The sequence below is a fragment of the Polyodon spathula genome, chromosome 7, assembly GCF_017654505.1.
Source record: "Polyodon spathula isolate WHYD16114869_AA chromosome 7, ASM1765450v1, whole genome shotgun sequence".
Classification (NCBI taxonomy): Eukaryota; Metazoa; Chordata; class Actinopteri; order Acipenseriformes; family Polyodontidae; genus Polyodon; species Polyodon spathula.
Window position 1 is genome coordinate 4,186,585 of NC_054540.1, and position 15,347 is coordinate 4,201,931.

Here is a 15,347-nt window from a genome sequence, read left to right on the forward strand (position 1 = left end):
ACTAGAATTCATGAATGCACAGCACCATTTTAAAATTAAATTTAGGATTGGGAAGATGTGGGACCAACTTTAACACCATACTGGAAACAACTAAATGTAGCAAAAATGTTTGCGTTAATAATACCAAATGACCAGGGATTAGGCATTTCATGTAATACCTAACTACTATTTTCAAGCATTTCATGAAATGCCTGATTTCACAATATGTCTGTAACATATATACACATATCTTATTATATATATATATATATATATATATATATATATATATATATATATATATACATTTATATGACTGAGAACGAATTTCTAGCCAAGTCTTGCTTAAAATAGCAGCGTGACCTGTCAGTTGAGAGCCCTGGTGAAATATGTCTTCACAATACAGTGTCCACTGGGGGCTGAGGAAGGTGCATTTATAATACAAGTAATTCATTATAGGCTTGAACAGGGGCTCCACCTTGAGAGCAGTACAGGAAGGAACAACCTATTTTATTAACAAGCTGGGCAATACTGGCTGAGAAGCAACCCCCTCTGGACTGCACTGCTTGCAGAGCACCAGGCATTTCAGAAAGGGGAACTTTTTTGTATTTATTTTTTTCAATTTGTCACTGCTCATGGAAGAGGTTCCCCATAATCTACACAGCTGGGATGTTTGTCTTTTTCATCTGCAAGGCCAAGTCTTCAAAATGTTTACTCAAGTTTTTAATGAACTCCTATTTTTTGAAAGAGGTAAAAACGCCCTGTTAATTTTACAAAACTGTCTTGCTGGAGGACCAAAACAACCAAGTAATATAATCCAAGTTCTCTTTAAGGACTCTCAAGGCATTTGTTTCTCATGTAACATGACTGTGACTTTTCTCCTTTTAAAAAAATAGGAGCTAATTAAAGACTGCAGGAAATGCTTTGAAAATAAGGCCCGTAATTTCTTCTAGGTTTTACAATGTCTCGGGGTGCTCTCTAATGGGAAGGAGCCATGTGTTTCCAGACGTGAGCGCTGACTTACCACAGAGTGACCGGCTGTATGTTTAAACCAGGGACTCCAGAGGTGAAAGCCTAGTGTGATAACCCACTGCCCTGCCTAGCTATTGTTTGAAATTGGACGTTTAAAATCTATAAAGAATGTAAAAGAGACTGAGACAGACATTCATCTGCAGGTAATGTGAATATGGGAATCTGCTTAACTGATCAAATGTGCAGGTTTATTTATAGAACTTCCTGCCAGGAACATTTCATAGCTTTAGAATGCCATACAAGATCTGTACCGAGAAATGAGACATTTAGACCAAAGCAGATAAAAAGAAACAGTAAAACAATTACATATTGATATTCTTAAGGCACATACTGTAAAAGCAATCCAAGGGTGTATTGACAGAAAAACGAGACTGATGGGGTTTTCATTAAGTGGACCCAGTTCTGAAGGGCACTTTTTATTACACATCCCTCCCCATACACAACTTTATTACTTTCTAAGAGTTTATTGTCAAGGTTAAACAACAGCAAGGACATTAGACAGCAAGTCTCACGTTATTCAGTCTCCAGGCACATTGCTCCTCTTTCGTTCTGAACAGCTTTCTAAAGCACAAAATTACATTTTTCTTACGGTTGTGCCAGGTGAGTCACTCAGGAACCCCTGCAAAATCTAATTAAAACATGCATTGTCATCTGTCCTTGGGGACAATTCAACTGATCTGAACAGTGGCCGATCCACAGTAAGCATCATCAAATCATTGAAATAAGAACCATACAGAACAGACTAGAAACGCATTAGCACTATTTCATCTTCATAGCCCTGTGATGGGCCACTACCTCGAGGAAGCAAGGGAAGCGTCTGGTACACCAAACCAGTGTCTGTAACCATCTTCATGGGGGTACCGAGATGAATTGAATAGCCCCCCTTGTATCTCTGTCAGAGTGAGCAGGAGAGGCAGAGATGAATAGCCCCCCTTGTATCTCTGTCAGAGTGAGCAGGAGAGGCAGAGATGAATTGAATAGCCCCCCTTGTATCTCTGTCAGAGTGAGCAGGAGAGGCAGAGATGAATTGAATAGACCCCCTTGTATCTCTGTCAGAGTGAGCAGGAGAGGCAGAGATGAACTGAATAGCTCCCCTTCTCTCTATCTCTCTCTCTCTATATATATACACTTGCGGGACTTGATTGCTTGCACCATGCGGCAGGGTGCTGAGACTTTGCGCTGGATCAGGCAGTCTACACCAGGTGCTATTCACGTGAACCCCATGCAGCTATACAGGACTGATTGGGTGAGGAACATGATAATCTATTACATTGTTGTTAGTTAAAGATCAGTGTGCACTGATTGGTTGAAGCCTCACATGCTTGTAACTTTGTGTTTTCTGGTGTGAGTGTGTGAATTTAGAAAGTGGAGAATCGTGTGCTGTGAGCTGTTACTTGTGAACCTGCTGCTGCAAATAAAGAGCCTGCCGGCTATTGAACTGATGTCAAGACTGCCTTCTTTTTCCGATAGCAATTTCACCCAGTGCTACTATATGTATATATATATAAACCAGGGCTGCACGTGGAATAACAGAATCACAGCGTCCCTGCAGGTGAAATTATTATTATTTTTAGATGAATTGTAATATGATACCTTTTTATTGTAGAGGGAAGGTAAATAGGGTTACTTTGACTGCTTCTTCTGTGTATGTGTGTGTTAAAAAAAACAACTAAATAAGAAGGGCATTACGATTGTATTCTACATGAAAAGCTGTGAAATGCACCAAAGACCCCTCCTGGTACTATCATCATTAAATAGCTTTTCACAGAGATCACTGGCATTACTATTTCATGATGCATCATTAAAAGGTCATTTCTGATTTATCTCATTTTATTTAGCATCAGGCCAATGGAGTGAAATATAAAAGAAAACATATGTTGTTAAAGAAATAATCCATAATGTTATTATCTGAGCTTTATTTGAATATATTCACAGAACATATCAAGGACAGTTAATATTATTTATTATGTAACATACATAGATTGTTTTAACAGGAAACCACGTGGAAGCCTCCTAAATCCGACATGAAATGTATGTTTTATATCTGCAAAGGCAACATTTTAACATATTATAATTTCGAGGCAAACACAAAACAGCAGTGAAGACAGGCAAAATAATCTTTATGTTCTCAGTTCCTGGGTGGAAAAAGAAATCACCAAATAGAACTGGTTAAAGTTTGGAAATAACAGTAAAAACCAATCTTATGAAACACGGCCTTTTCAACCCTGCCCCTGACTAAGGTAGTCTCAGATTAGTATTGATCTATGTCTGTGCAAATACCCTTATAAGTAGACCATGTCCAGAATTGTATGCTACGAATATGACTACACTCATAGTACACTTCATATGCTACATTTACCCCAAACTGTGTTACATTTCATTTAAACATCTGTGCATTTTGTGTGCACATGTGTTGCTGTATATACTAAACCCACCAATATTTATATTATTACTCTTCAGAGAGACACATTTTACAGCATTCAGTAAGCATGATATCATTCATCATATCTTTACTGAAAATATTACTTTGTGTTTAAAAACATATAACTATCCTATAAGGTATATAACTCTGTTAAAAGCTGATACCAGTCGATAGATATGGCTGCATGCTTGATTACATTAAAAGGGCATAATTTCACTTGCTCTTTACAAATAACATCATTGCTAGAGCTTGAAAACAACAACACAGATAAACAATGTTTTTTTTTTTTTAAGTGCTCACAGCTGTTAAAGAAATATCTAGACATTAACATTAACATCAATACAGTAAATGCGATCTTGAAGAAGTTTTGTGACGTGTTTAGAACTCAGTCCTGAATGCCTCTGTTGTCTCCTGTGTTTTATTTACAGTATGAACATCTTCATGAGAATTGGGATTGTTTAGATATTTAGTGTATAGTTGCTTAGCAACCTTTATGCTCATGCATTGCATCTTCTTTATAAAAAAAGGGAAGCAATCATTTCTAGCACCCGAGATTTTTTATTTGAATGGAAACCCTAAAATTGCTCTTCTACACGTGTTTAACCTTCAGGCTTTGCTCATGTGGTAGTTGTGTTTGATATCCTGAATCTCACTGAGATTAAAGAAAGCATTACAATCCTGCTAAAGATCTGTGGATGACACACTTAATGAAAAAAAACGAAGTTAAAAGTTTCAGGAATTTACCACACGGCTTTATACGGTCCTCCCTAATTCCATTTCAAATAGAAAAAAACAAAACAACCCCCTTCCCCGAGAAAATAATGGAAAATAATGGGAAATTACTTTTCCGTGATCTATGTCCTACATAATCTAGCAGGGAGTAATCCCAGTCTCTCCTCTGAGGTGAGGTCATATATAAATCTTGTTCTGCCTGCAGGTTCAACACTGGGGGATTATATATGCAGTGAATTCATCTGAAGTGCATTTTGGAGAAGGGTAACAGTAATAGGAGTAACAGTAAATGGCTTAGCCGCATTATTTTCAATAATATGATTTCAACAGGGGTAATACAAAGTGCTTTCTTCACCCATTTGAAACGCGTGGGTAATTTAATAGCTAAATCCATCGGCTGTCTGCCATGAAATCTGAAATGGAGAACTCTAACGTGATTATTCAGCCAATCGAGCAAAATAAGAACCTTTTCTGTGTGAAGCTGTGGGGCTGAAAACCTCCCACAGGTGCATTCTTCTGCAATGAAAAGGGCTGCTCTCTATCCTACTAAAGTCAAAGTGCAAGAACACAGCAACACATAGAGCTGTTGCAATTCTAAATGCTGAAATAGTTGTTGCAATTCTAAATGCTGAATTAGCTGTTGCAATTCTAAATGCTGAATTAGCTGTTGCAATTCTAAACGCTGAATTAGTTGGTGCAATTCTACATTTTAAATGCTAGGGTTTTAATCAACTTGCAGTGGCAGATCTAAATATATTGAAATACCAAAAATATAACCCTCCCTGACGTTTTAGATGTTTTAACAGGCAAACATCAAACTTATGATCGTTGTTTCATCACTTCCACTTTCAGAACCTGCTGTGATGACAGGAGAGTTCACCACACAGGAATAGCAGTTGTATTCCTTTATAAAATGAAAGCCACAGAATAACCTAATATAAGTGCCTTTAACCGTTGTTCTCGGTAGCTCTAACAATTATGTAGAAAAGATTATAATAGCTTATTTGGTACAGTAAACACAACTTCAGTACGAAAGTAATATCCAAAGGCTATTAACAATATGAAAAAATACATATTTACATAAATCTATATTCCATTTATGCAAGTATATACAATAATATCTATTAACCTTAAATAACCTGAAATCTTTTATAAAGACCACCAGGCAAGTAATAATCTATACACAAAAAAAAGAAAAAAAAACAATTGCCTTGTAACTCTGAAGTGCGTGGACTGGGAAAACCGCATCAAAAAGTTTTTTTTTCTTTCTTTCATTCAAAAGGGAGGCTGGCTGTCCACTCCTTAACGTCTTGCGTACACCATGTCTGAAAAGAATAACAGCATGTATAAAATTAAATAAAAAATACATGTTGATTCTGTTTCACTGGATGGAGGAACATTGATCCACTGATATGAAAGGAGGCAGGGAAGAAAGAGTTTCAGGGCATTGTTGGAACGATGGACTTGATCTTCATAAGGTTGATCGATAGGATTTAGCAAAGGGGAGCTAAGGTTCACCCCTAGAAAAATACAGCAATCCTCCAGCGGTTACAAATCACATAAAATGAGGGACAACATGCAGGTACGGTGCAGGTTAGGAGCTACCATTACCCCTGTACAGCTGTGGCCAGCAGTTTTGCATCACCCTATAGAATTAACTAAAGTTGCTTCATAAAGTCGAATGAAACCTGCTGAATAATGGTATGTTAGCATATTGAATTGCATATTGCTTTGTAGTTTTCCATATACTGTATTTAACGAAAAACTGACACAAATTGAAGAATGTGACATGAACTACTGTACTAGCGACAGCCAAAATCCCTGCAAAACAAATGTTCCCAGCGACAGCGAGTGGAAGCGACAGCGTGGGAGAGGTACAGGCGTGGAAGCAGTTTAGAAGCAGTTTGAAAGCAGGTTGACAGCTTGAGAAGAAACTAAACTTCCAAAAAAAAACCATCAACATGGTCTTCCAGCCAGTAATCTGTGACACCTGCCTGATGTGGGAAATCCGAGAAAACCCTGCTAAGATAAACCAAGTGTGCGTAAAGTGCTGCGTGATCCAGGACTTGCATAAACTAGTAAGTATGCTAGAAATGAAGCTGGAAGAAGTGAGACAGCAACAGGATCTTGAGGAGCTGGCACACCCACAATTCATGGAAGTCTGCATCACCCCTAATAGACTGAAAGCCACCAGGGAGATAGAAGGTCAGAACAGCTGGGTTCAGGTAGGCAGAAGCAGGGAAAAAAAGAAACTTCGTCAAACACAACCACCAGAAATCAAAACAGCCAACAAATTTGAGTCACTTCAAAATTTTGATGAGCAGAACCAACAACAAGAGAACGAAAGGAACAACATCCAGGACCCTATTGACAGTGGTGACCAGACAGCAAAAAGAAAGGAGGTCATGATTGTTGGGGACTCCATACTGAGAAACACAGCAAGTTCAATTCGCAGTTTGGACCCCCTTACTACAACAGTGTCCGGAAGCCTCTGTCAAGCACATCACTGAGAACGTGGACAGGCTCCTAGAATGAACAGGAGACGACCCGGTAGTAGTCGTTCACATCGGTACAAACAACATTGGAAGAGACAGACCAAAATCCCTGCAAAACAAATTCAGAGAGCTAGGAAGGAAATTAAAAGACAAGACCAAAACTGTGGTATTTTCTGGTGTACAACCGGCACCTTGCAAAGGACCATATGGACAGCTGGAAATAATTAATCTAAATGCATGGCTGAAGACGTGGTCCACACAGGAAGGCTTCACCTATCTTGATCATTGGACCACATTCTTCAACGAGGACTATCTGTATAGACGGGACGGACTGCACTTAAATAAAAAGGGAACCAATCTACTTGGAGAAAAGATCCTCGAGCAGGTTCAGAAGCATTTAAACTAGAAAGGAAGAGGGGAGAAATCAACAAAAAAAAACAGAAGGGAGACCGCATCAAAACAAGGACAACAACTCAGGTAAGACAACCATTAAATGTATTTATCTAAATGCTAGAAGTATCAGAAACAAAATTCTAGAACTTGAAGCTACTGCACTAACAAGTAACTATGATGCGATAGCTGTTACAGAAACCTGGTTGTCTGAGAGTGATGGGGACAAATATAATATTTGTGGGTATACACTGTATAGGAAAGACAGGCAGGACAGAAGAGGAGGAGGGGTAGCACTATACATAAGAAACAGTCTTGAAGCCCAGGTGTTAAACCTAGACAAAGAAAACAAAGCCAAATCAATATGGGTCAGAATAACAGACAAAAATTCAAAGGGCATAATAATAGCAGCATGCTATAGACCGCCAGATTTAGACGGTGTGCAAAATAATCTGTTATACAATGACATTAGAAATGCGTGTAGCAAAGGAAAAGCCATACTAATGGGGGATTTCAACTTCCCCCATATAAAATGGGAAAACCCGGTGGGGAGCACGACGGATGAAATTGAAATGGTGGAAATGACAAATGACTGCAGAAAGTACACAGAAAGAGTACACGGAACTGCAAACGCAAGTCAAAAAGGAAGTTAGAAAGGCCAAGAGAGAAATAGAAATGAACATTGCTAAGGGGGCTAAAACCAATTCCAAAATGTTTTTCCAATATTACAACAGCAAGAGAACATTCAACGAGGAGGTTAAATGTCTAAGAGATACAAATGGCAAAATCATAGATGAAGAAAAAAAATAGCAAATATATTAAATGATTACTTTTCACAAGTTTTTACAAAGAAGGATACAGACAACATGCCCCACATGTCATCCAGTCCCTATCCAGTTTTAAATAACTTTAGCATAACCGAGGCAGAAGTGTTAAAGGGACTAGGAGCTCTTAAAATAAACAAATCCCCTGGGCCGGATGAGATCCTCCCAATAGTACTCAAAGAAATGAAAGAAGTTATTTACAAACCGCTAACCAAGATCATGCAACAGTCTCTCGACACAGGGATGGTACCGACAGACTGGAAAATTGCAAATGTAATACCGATCCACAAAAAGGGAAACAAAACTGAACCAGGTAACTACAAACCAGTAAGCCTGACTTCTATTATATGCAAATTTATGGAAACTATAATAAGATCCAAAATGGAAAATTACCTATATGGTAACAGGGTCCTGGGAGACAGTCAACACGGTTTTAGGAAAGGGAGATTGTGTCTAACTAACTTGCTTGATTTTTTTGATTTTTAATTGCAAAGCATATGACATGGTTTATTTAGATTTCCAGAAAGCTTTTGACCCGCACAAAAGATTAATTCTCAAACTGAACGCAGCAGGGATTCAAGGAAACACATGTACATGGATTAGAGAGTGGTTAACTTGTAGAAAACAGAAAGTACTGATTAGAGAAGAAACCTCAGAGTGGAGTGTGGTAACCAGTGGTGTACCACAGGGATCAGTATTAGGTCCTCTGCTATTCCTAATCTTCATTAATGATTTAGATTCTGGTATAGTAAGCAAACTTGTTAAATTTGCAGAAGACATAAAAATAGGAGGAGTGGCAAACACTGTTGCAGCAGCAAAGGTCATTCAAAATGATCTAGACATGATTCAGAACTGGGCAGACACATGGCAAATGACATTTAATAGAGAAAAGTGTAAGGTACTCAATGCAGGAAATAAAAATGTGCATTATAAAAATCATATGGGACATACTAAAATTGGAGAAGGAATCTATGAAAAAGACCTAGGAGTTTTTGTTGACTCAGAAATTGCTTCATCTAGACAATGTGGGGAAGCTATAAAAAAGGCCAACAAGATGCTCGGATTCATTGTGAAAAGTGTTGAATTTAAATCAAGGGAAGTAATGTTAAAACTGTACAATCCACTAGTAAGACCTCATCTTAAATATTGTGTTCAGTTCTGGTCACCTCTCTATAAAAAGATATTGCTGCTCTAGAAAGAGTGCAAAGAAGAGCGACCAGAATTATTCCGGGTTTAAAAGGCATGTCATATGCAGACAGGCTAAAAGAATTGAATCTGTTCAGTCTTGAACAAAGAAGACTACGCGGCGACCTAATTCAAGCATTCAAAATACTAAAAGGTATTGACAATGTTGACCCAAGGGACTTTTTCGACCTGAGAAAAGAAACAAGGACCAGGGGTCACAAATGGAGATTAGACAAAGGGGCATTCAGAACAGAAAATAGGAGGCACTTTTTACACAGAGAATCGTGAGGGTCTGGAATCAACTCCCCAGTAATGTTGTTGAAGCTGACACCCTGGGATCCTTCAAGAAGCTGCCTGATGAGATTCTGGGATCAATAAGCTACTATCAACCAAACGAGCAAGATGGGCCGAATGGCCTCCTCTTGTTTGTAACCTTTCTTATGTTCTTACTATTATGGTTTCCTGTAGACTTTTGCGACATCACTTTGTAGTTTCTTTGATTGCATGATATTAAATAAAATATCTAAATTATGTTCATATAGTTTATTTTTTTTTTGTATCGTGTCTCAATCCTAAAATTCTAGGTGATGCAACACTTTTGGCTGTAGCTGTACAAATGTGTGGTGTCGGAGTCATCTCACTAGTAGTTGCAAGGTCACAGCCTTCCTGGGTTTCACGAAAGACTATTTGCAAATTGCAGTTGCAGATGGATATACAGCCTTACCTCTGTGATACTCAGGATTGACATTTTCATAGATGGGATACAGCGGGTTTTCCTGGTCGTTCCGTAGTTTCCTTGCTCTCAAGACATCTCTGACGCACTGGTGTAAATATGCATACTGGCACTACAATGGGAACACCAATTGTGTTACAGTTGAAGCTGTCATCTACTTATATATATATATATATATATATATATATATATATATATATATATATATATATATATAATTTGGCAACAATAATTGGCAATACAATCTTAAAATGGAGTACAATATACAAAACAATATAGTCAAACTGGAGGACTTTATTAAATGTTGCTTGAAAATAAAAAGGTGGGCAACAGCAATTTACTGCCCTTGTTCAGTGAAGGGATGAGAAGGAAAGCAACTCAGTTACAGCCTCTCAGTAGCTGCAAACACAAGCCATCTTGAGCTGATTAAACAATGTGGATGGACTGTCAAGGCTCTTTCTTTGTTGGTCTAACTGGATTTGCAGATACAGGTGGTCTACAATAAGTCATATGGGAACTGCAATCTTTATTACTTTTATTCATTAACGTCACTACTTTTAAACACCTGCCCTGAGCTCATGAATCACAGAGCTAAATTTAAAAGCACTGCAATTCTGATGGCTCCTCCAGAACAAGGAAGATCTTGTTAGTTATACATGGCAGCCTTCCTTAGTCTCGCCAGTTCACGGTACTCCCCAGTTGGGATTGCTGCTGAAAGTAACATCTTGAGACCTCTCATTATTCTGCATTAATGCGAGAGGGCTTCCTACAAGCAAAAGAGGTCTGAAGTCATCAGAAACCACATGCATACCTCATCTCATTACTTTGATGTTATAAAAAAAAAAAAAAACAGAACAAAACAAAATGTTGTCGTTATTAGAGTTGATCAACAACAAAGAAAACCGATAACCTGACAGGAGTCGAGGTACAATAGGGACAAATTACCTCCGTCTGCACCATGTGAGCTCTGTGAAGTCTCAGTTCAGAGACAGAACCATAAATATCCACGGTGTCCTTGGAGTCGAGCTGCTGCAGGACCCTGTCCAAGGAGATGAACGTGCCTGTCCTTCCCACACCGGCACTGCAGAACAAACAATACAGCATGTGCTTCAGCCAGCTCAGCACAGTGCTAACACCCTTCTCAAAGAGCAGCTGCACTTTAAAAAGCATACAAATTATCGAAAAGATGAACTCAACCGTTCTCAATTTTACCACTGAACTGTCCCCAAACTGTTTTTGTTTTAAATGTGCATTGCAGATAATGTAGGCAATTCAAGTTTCTGAGGCAGTCACACTGGATATTGTATCCTGGAATAAATGCAGATTCAAAGATTTAAGCAACATTTTTTCAATGAAAACTATCCATTTTATATCTTTTTTTTAAAAAATCCAAACTGCCTGTAAACACAGCAATGGCTAAATGGATAAACCTTGTAGGGGTGTCGGTGATGCATTTAATAATTTACTGCACCGTGCCAAATGAAATGGATTTCACATTCTAGTTTTCCTTCTCTGTTACCCTGGGGCAACTTCAGCTGCAAGTAGTGCATTTTGTTTACTGAAATGGAAACAGCCACACACTTGCTGGGTCATTCTCTCCTACCTGCAGTGCACCACAGTAGCTCCGGAGCCCGGGGTGCGGTTGATGTAATCCCTCACAGTCCGGACAAACTGGATCAGAGACTGGGTAGTCTCAGGGACGCCGTGATCCGGCCACACCGTGTAGTGGAAATGACGAACCACCCTGCTGACGTTCACCTGGTCCTCCTGGTTAAACCAAGGTTTACATTCATACAATTCAATTAAACACTGCTGCCCCTTATTAGGGTTACATTCATACAATTAAACACTGCTGCCCCTTATTAGGGTTAAAGCTGATTTCACCTAGAAATAGCGATTACGTATTAACGTATTAACCTGACAGATCCCTTCCTTGACGTTGCGTAGCTATTATAGATCAAGGATTCAGTGAATGAGTGAAAAATAAAGGTATTTCATGGCAGTATATTAAACTGTAAAGATATAATTTCTTAAGTACAAAAAACTAGAACCCGATTTCACCCTGTTCTTTGTGTATTCTTCCTCCCTTGTGAAAAATAACGCCAGAACAGGCTTACACTGCAGATCTTGAACTCGCGGATGGTCCACTCGGGTAAGACAGACTCCGACAACATCTGGACGATGAGATCTCCGTAATACAAGGGATCCTGATCGAAAGGCCAGTAGTGATCACACTTCACCTGAACAAAAGCAGACAGTGGGGTGAGCAGAGCTATCTCTCTCCAGGATCCCTGATGAAATATTATAACATGTTACAGCACATCCATCAAGGGTACAGCATGAGAAAGAGTGCAGTGTATTTATGAAATGTCATGAGTGCGGAAATAGCAACAATGCAATAAAAAGACAGCATTGACTCTGCACTCACCCTTCCCTTCTCTAAACACTGGGTCACCATGACGATATTGTGGACGTTTTGCTCCCACACCATTTTCCAGAAGTCATCTTTTGTGCCAGGCAGAGGCCCCTGTGTGGCGATGTATTCTCTTCGAGAGTTGCAGCCCTGAAATTGCCCACAATGAGTACAGATTAGTTTTATATTACAACAGGGAACTCAAACCTTACTGTACAAACAGGCTGAGAGGAATCAATTCAAAGCCCACATACAGGAATGTAACTGGCGTTGATGTAGTCAGAGCAGGGATCGTCGTCCACGTAGGAAAGTTTCACCCGGGTTGTGTCGTCTGCAACACAGTGCGTAGGAGATTAGGGTTTCAAAAGAACAATGGTTCTTTGTTTTCATTATCAATGATATTTCAAACATGCTTTTTTTCTCAAAATGTATTTGATCAGCCTATACCCCAACTTGATAACCCACAGCTACATTTATTTGGAGCATTAGACAGCACCACTAAATTCACCTGGCATGTATGTTCTCCCCCAGTATTTTGTTTGTAAAAAAGCAATCTTATTTTGCATATAAGTCTATTTCCATGCACTTTCAACTAAAACTTTTATTTAAAGACCATACTCCTTAACCCTAACCCTAACCCAAGCACTCAAACTTAAACCCTAACCCAGTCCCCTCTGACAGCTTCAGTCCCATCTACAACAATACATGATAACAGCCTGCAAACACTACTCCCATTACTAGCATTACACATGAACACTGCTCCCATTACTAGCATTACACATGAACACTGCTCTCATTACTAGCATTACACATGAACACTGCTCTCATTACTAGCATTACACATGAACACTGCTCTCATTACTAGCATTACACACGAACACTGCTCTCATTACTAGCATTACACACGAACACTGCTCTCATTACTAGCATTACACACGAACACTGCTCTCATTACTAGCATTACACACGAACACTGCTCTCATTACTAGCATTACACACGAACACTGCTCTCATTACTAGCATTACACACGAACACTGCTCTCATTACTAGCATTACACACGAGCACTGCTCTCATTACTAGCATTACACACGAACACTGCTCTCATTACTAGCATTACACACGAGCACTGCTCTCATTACTAGCATTACACACGAACACTGCTCTCATTACTAGCATTACACACGAACACTGCTCTCATTACTAGCATTACACACGAACACTGCTCTCATTACTAGCATTACACACGAACACTGCTCTCATTACTAGCATTACACACGAGCACTGCTCTCATTACTAGCATTACACACGAGCACTGCTCTCATTACTAGCATTACACACGAACACTGCTCTCATTACTAGCATTACACACGAACACTGCTCTCATTACTAGCATTACACACGAACACTGCTCCCATTACTAGCATTACACACGAACACTGCTCCCATTACTAGCATTACACATGAACACTGCTCTCATTACTAGCATTACACACGAACACTGCTCTCATTACTAGCATTACACACGAACACTGCTCTCATTACTAGCATTACACATGAACACTGCTCTCATTACTAGCATTACACACGAACACTGCTCCCATTACTAGCATTACACATGAACACTGCTCTCATTACTAGCATTACACACGAACACTGCTCTCATTACTAGCATTACACATAGCTCTCATTACTAGCATTACACATGAACACTGCTCTCATTACTAGCATTACACACGAACACTGCTCTCATTACTAGCATTACACACGAACACTGCTCTCATTACTAGCATTACACACGAGCACTGCTCTCATTACTAGCATTACACACGAACACTGCTCTCATTACTAGCATTACACACACTGAACACTGCTCTCATTACTAGCATTACACACGAACACTGCTCTCATTACTAGCATTACACACGAACACTGCTCTCATTACTAGCATTACACACGAACACTGCTCTCATTACTAGCATTACACACGAACACTGCTCTCATTACTAGCATTACACACGAACACTGCTCTCATTACTAGCATTACACACGAACACTGCTCTCATTACTAGCATTACACACGAACACTGCTCTCATTACTAGCATTACACACGAACACTGCTCTCATTACTAGCATTACACACGAACACTGCTCTCATTACTAGCATTACACACGAGCACTGCTCTCATTACTAGCATTACACACGAGCACTGCTCTCATTACTAGCATTACACACGAACACTGCTCTCATTACTAGCATTACACACGAACACTGCTCTCATTACTAGCATTACACACGAACACTGCTCTCATTACTAGCATTACACACGAGCACTGCTCTCATTACTAGCATTACACACGAACACTGCTCTCATTACTAGCATTACACACGAACACTGCTCTCATTACTAGCATTACACATGAACACTGCTCTCATTACTAGCATTACACACGAACACTGCTCTCATTACTAGCATTACACACGAACACTGCTCTCATTACTAGCATTACACACGAACACTGCTCTCATTACTAGCATTACACACGAACACTGCTCTCATTACTAGCATTACACACGAACACTGCTCTCATTACTAGCATTACACACGAACACTGCTCTCATTACTAGCATTACACACGAACACTGCTCTCATTACTAGCATTACACACGAACACTGCTCTCATTACTAGCATTACACACGAACACTGCTCTCATTACTAGCATTACACACGAACACTGCTCTCATTACTAGCATTACACACGAACACTGCTCTCATTACTAGCATTACACACGAACACTGCTCTCATTACTAGCATTACACACGAACACTGCTCTCATTACTAGCATTACACATGAACACTGCTCTCATTACTAGCATTACACATGAACACTGCTCTCATTACTAGCATTACACACGAACACTGCTCTCATTACTAGCATTACACATGAACACTGCTCTCATTACTAGCATTACACACGAACACTGCTCTCATTACTAGCATTACACATGAACACTGCTCTCATTACTAGCATTACACATGAACACTGCTCTCATTACTAGCATTACACATGAACACTGCTCTCATTACTAGCATTACACATGAACACTGCTCTCATTACTAGCATTACACATGAACACT

The 15,347-nt window shown here is 39.4% G+C and overlaps 1 protein-coding gene across 3 annotated transcripts in view; it reads right to left on the reverse strand.

The window, feature by feature from the left end:
* Positions 1-2,910: 2,910 nt before the first annotated feature.
* The window catches only part of LOC121318026 (receptor-type tyrosine-protein phosphatase beta-like), a 46,885-nt gene continuing 34,448 nt past the window's right edge, over positions 2,911-15,347 (reverse strand). For all 3 annotated transcript variants that reach the window (XM_041254223.1, XM_041254224.1, XM_041254225.1), the window contains 7 exons: positions 12,460-12,536; positions 12,221-12,355; positions 11,910-12,032; positions 11,396-11,559; positions 10,738-10,873; positions 9,784-9,904; positions 2,911-5,490 (listed from right to left, as the gene is read on the reverse strand). In XM_041254223.1, the coding sequence (XP_041110157.1) occupies positions 5,468-5,490; positions 9,784-9,904; positions 10,738-10,873; positions 11,396-11,559; positions 11,910-12,032; positions 12,221-12,355; positions 12,460-12,536 (779 nt within the window). In that variant the 3' untranslated portion in view covers positions 2,911-5,467. The remainder of the gene's footprint in view (positions 5,491-9,783; positions 9,905-10,737; positions 10,874-11,395; positions 11,560-11,909; positions 12,033-12,220; positions 12,356-12,459; positions 12,537-15,347) is intronic.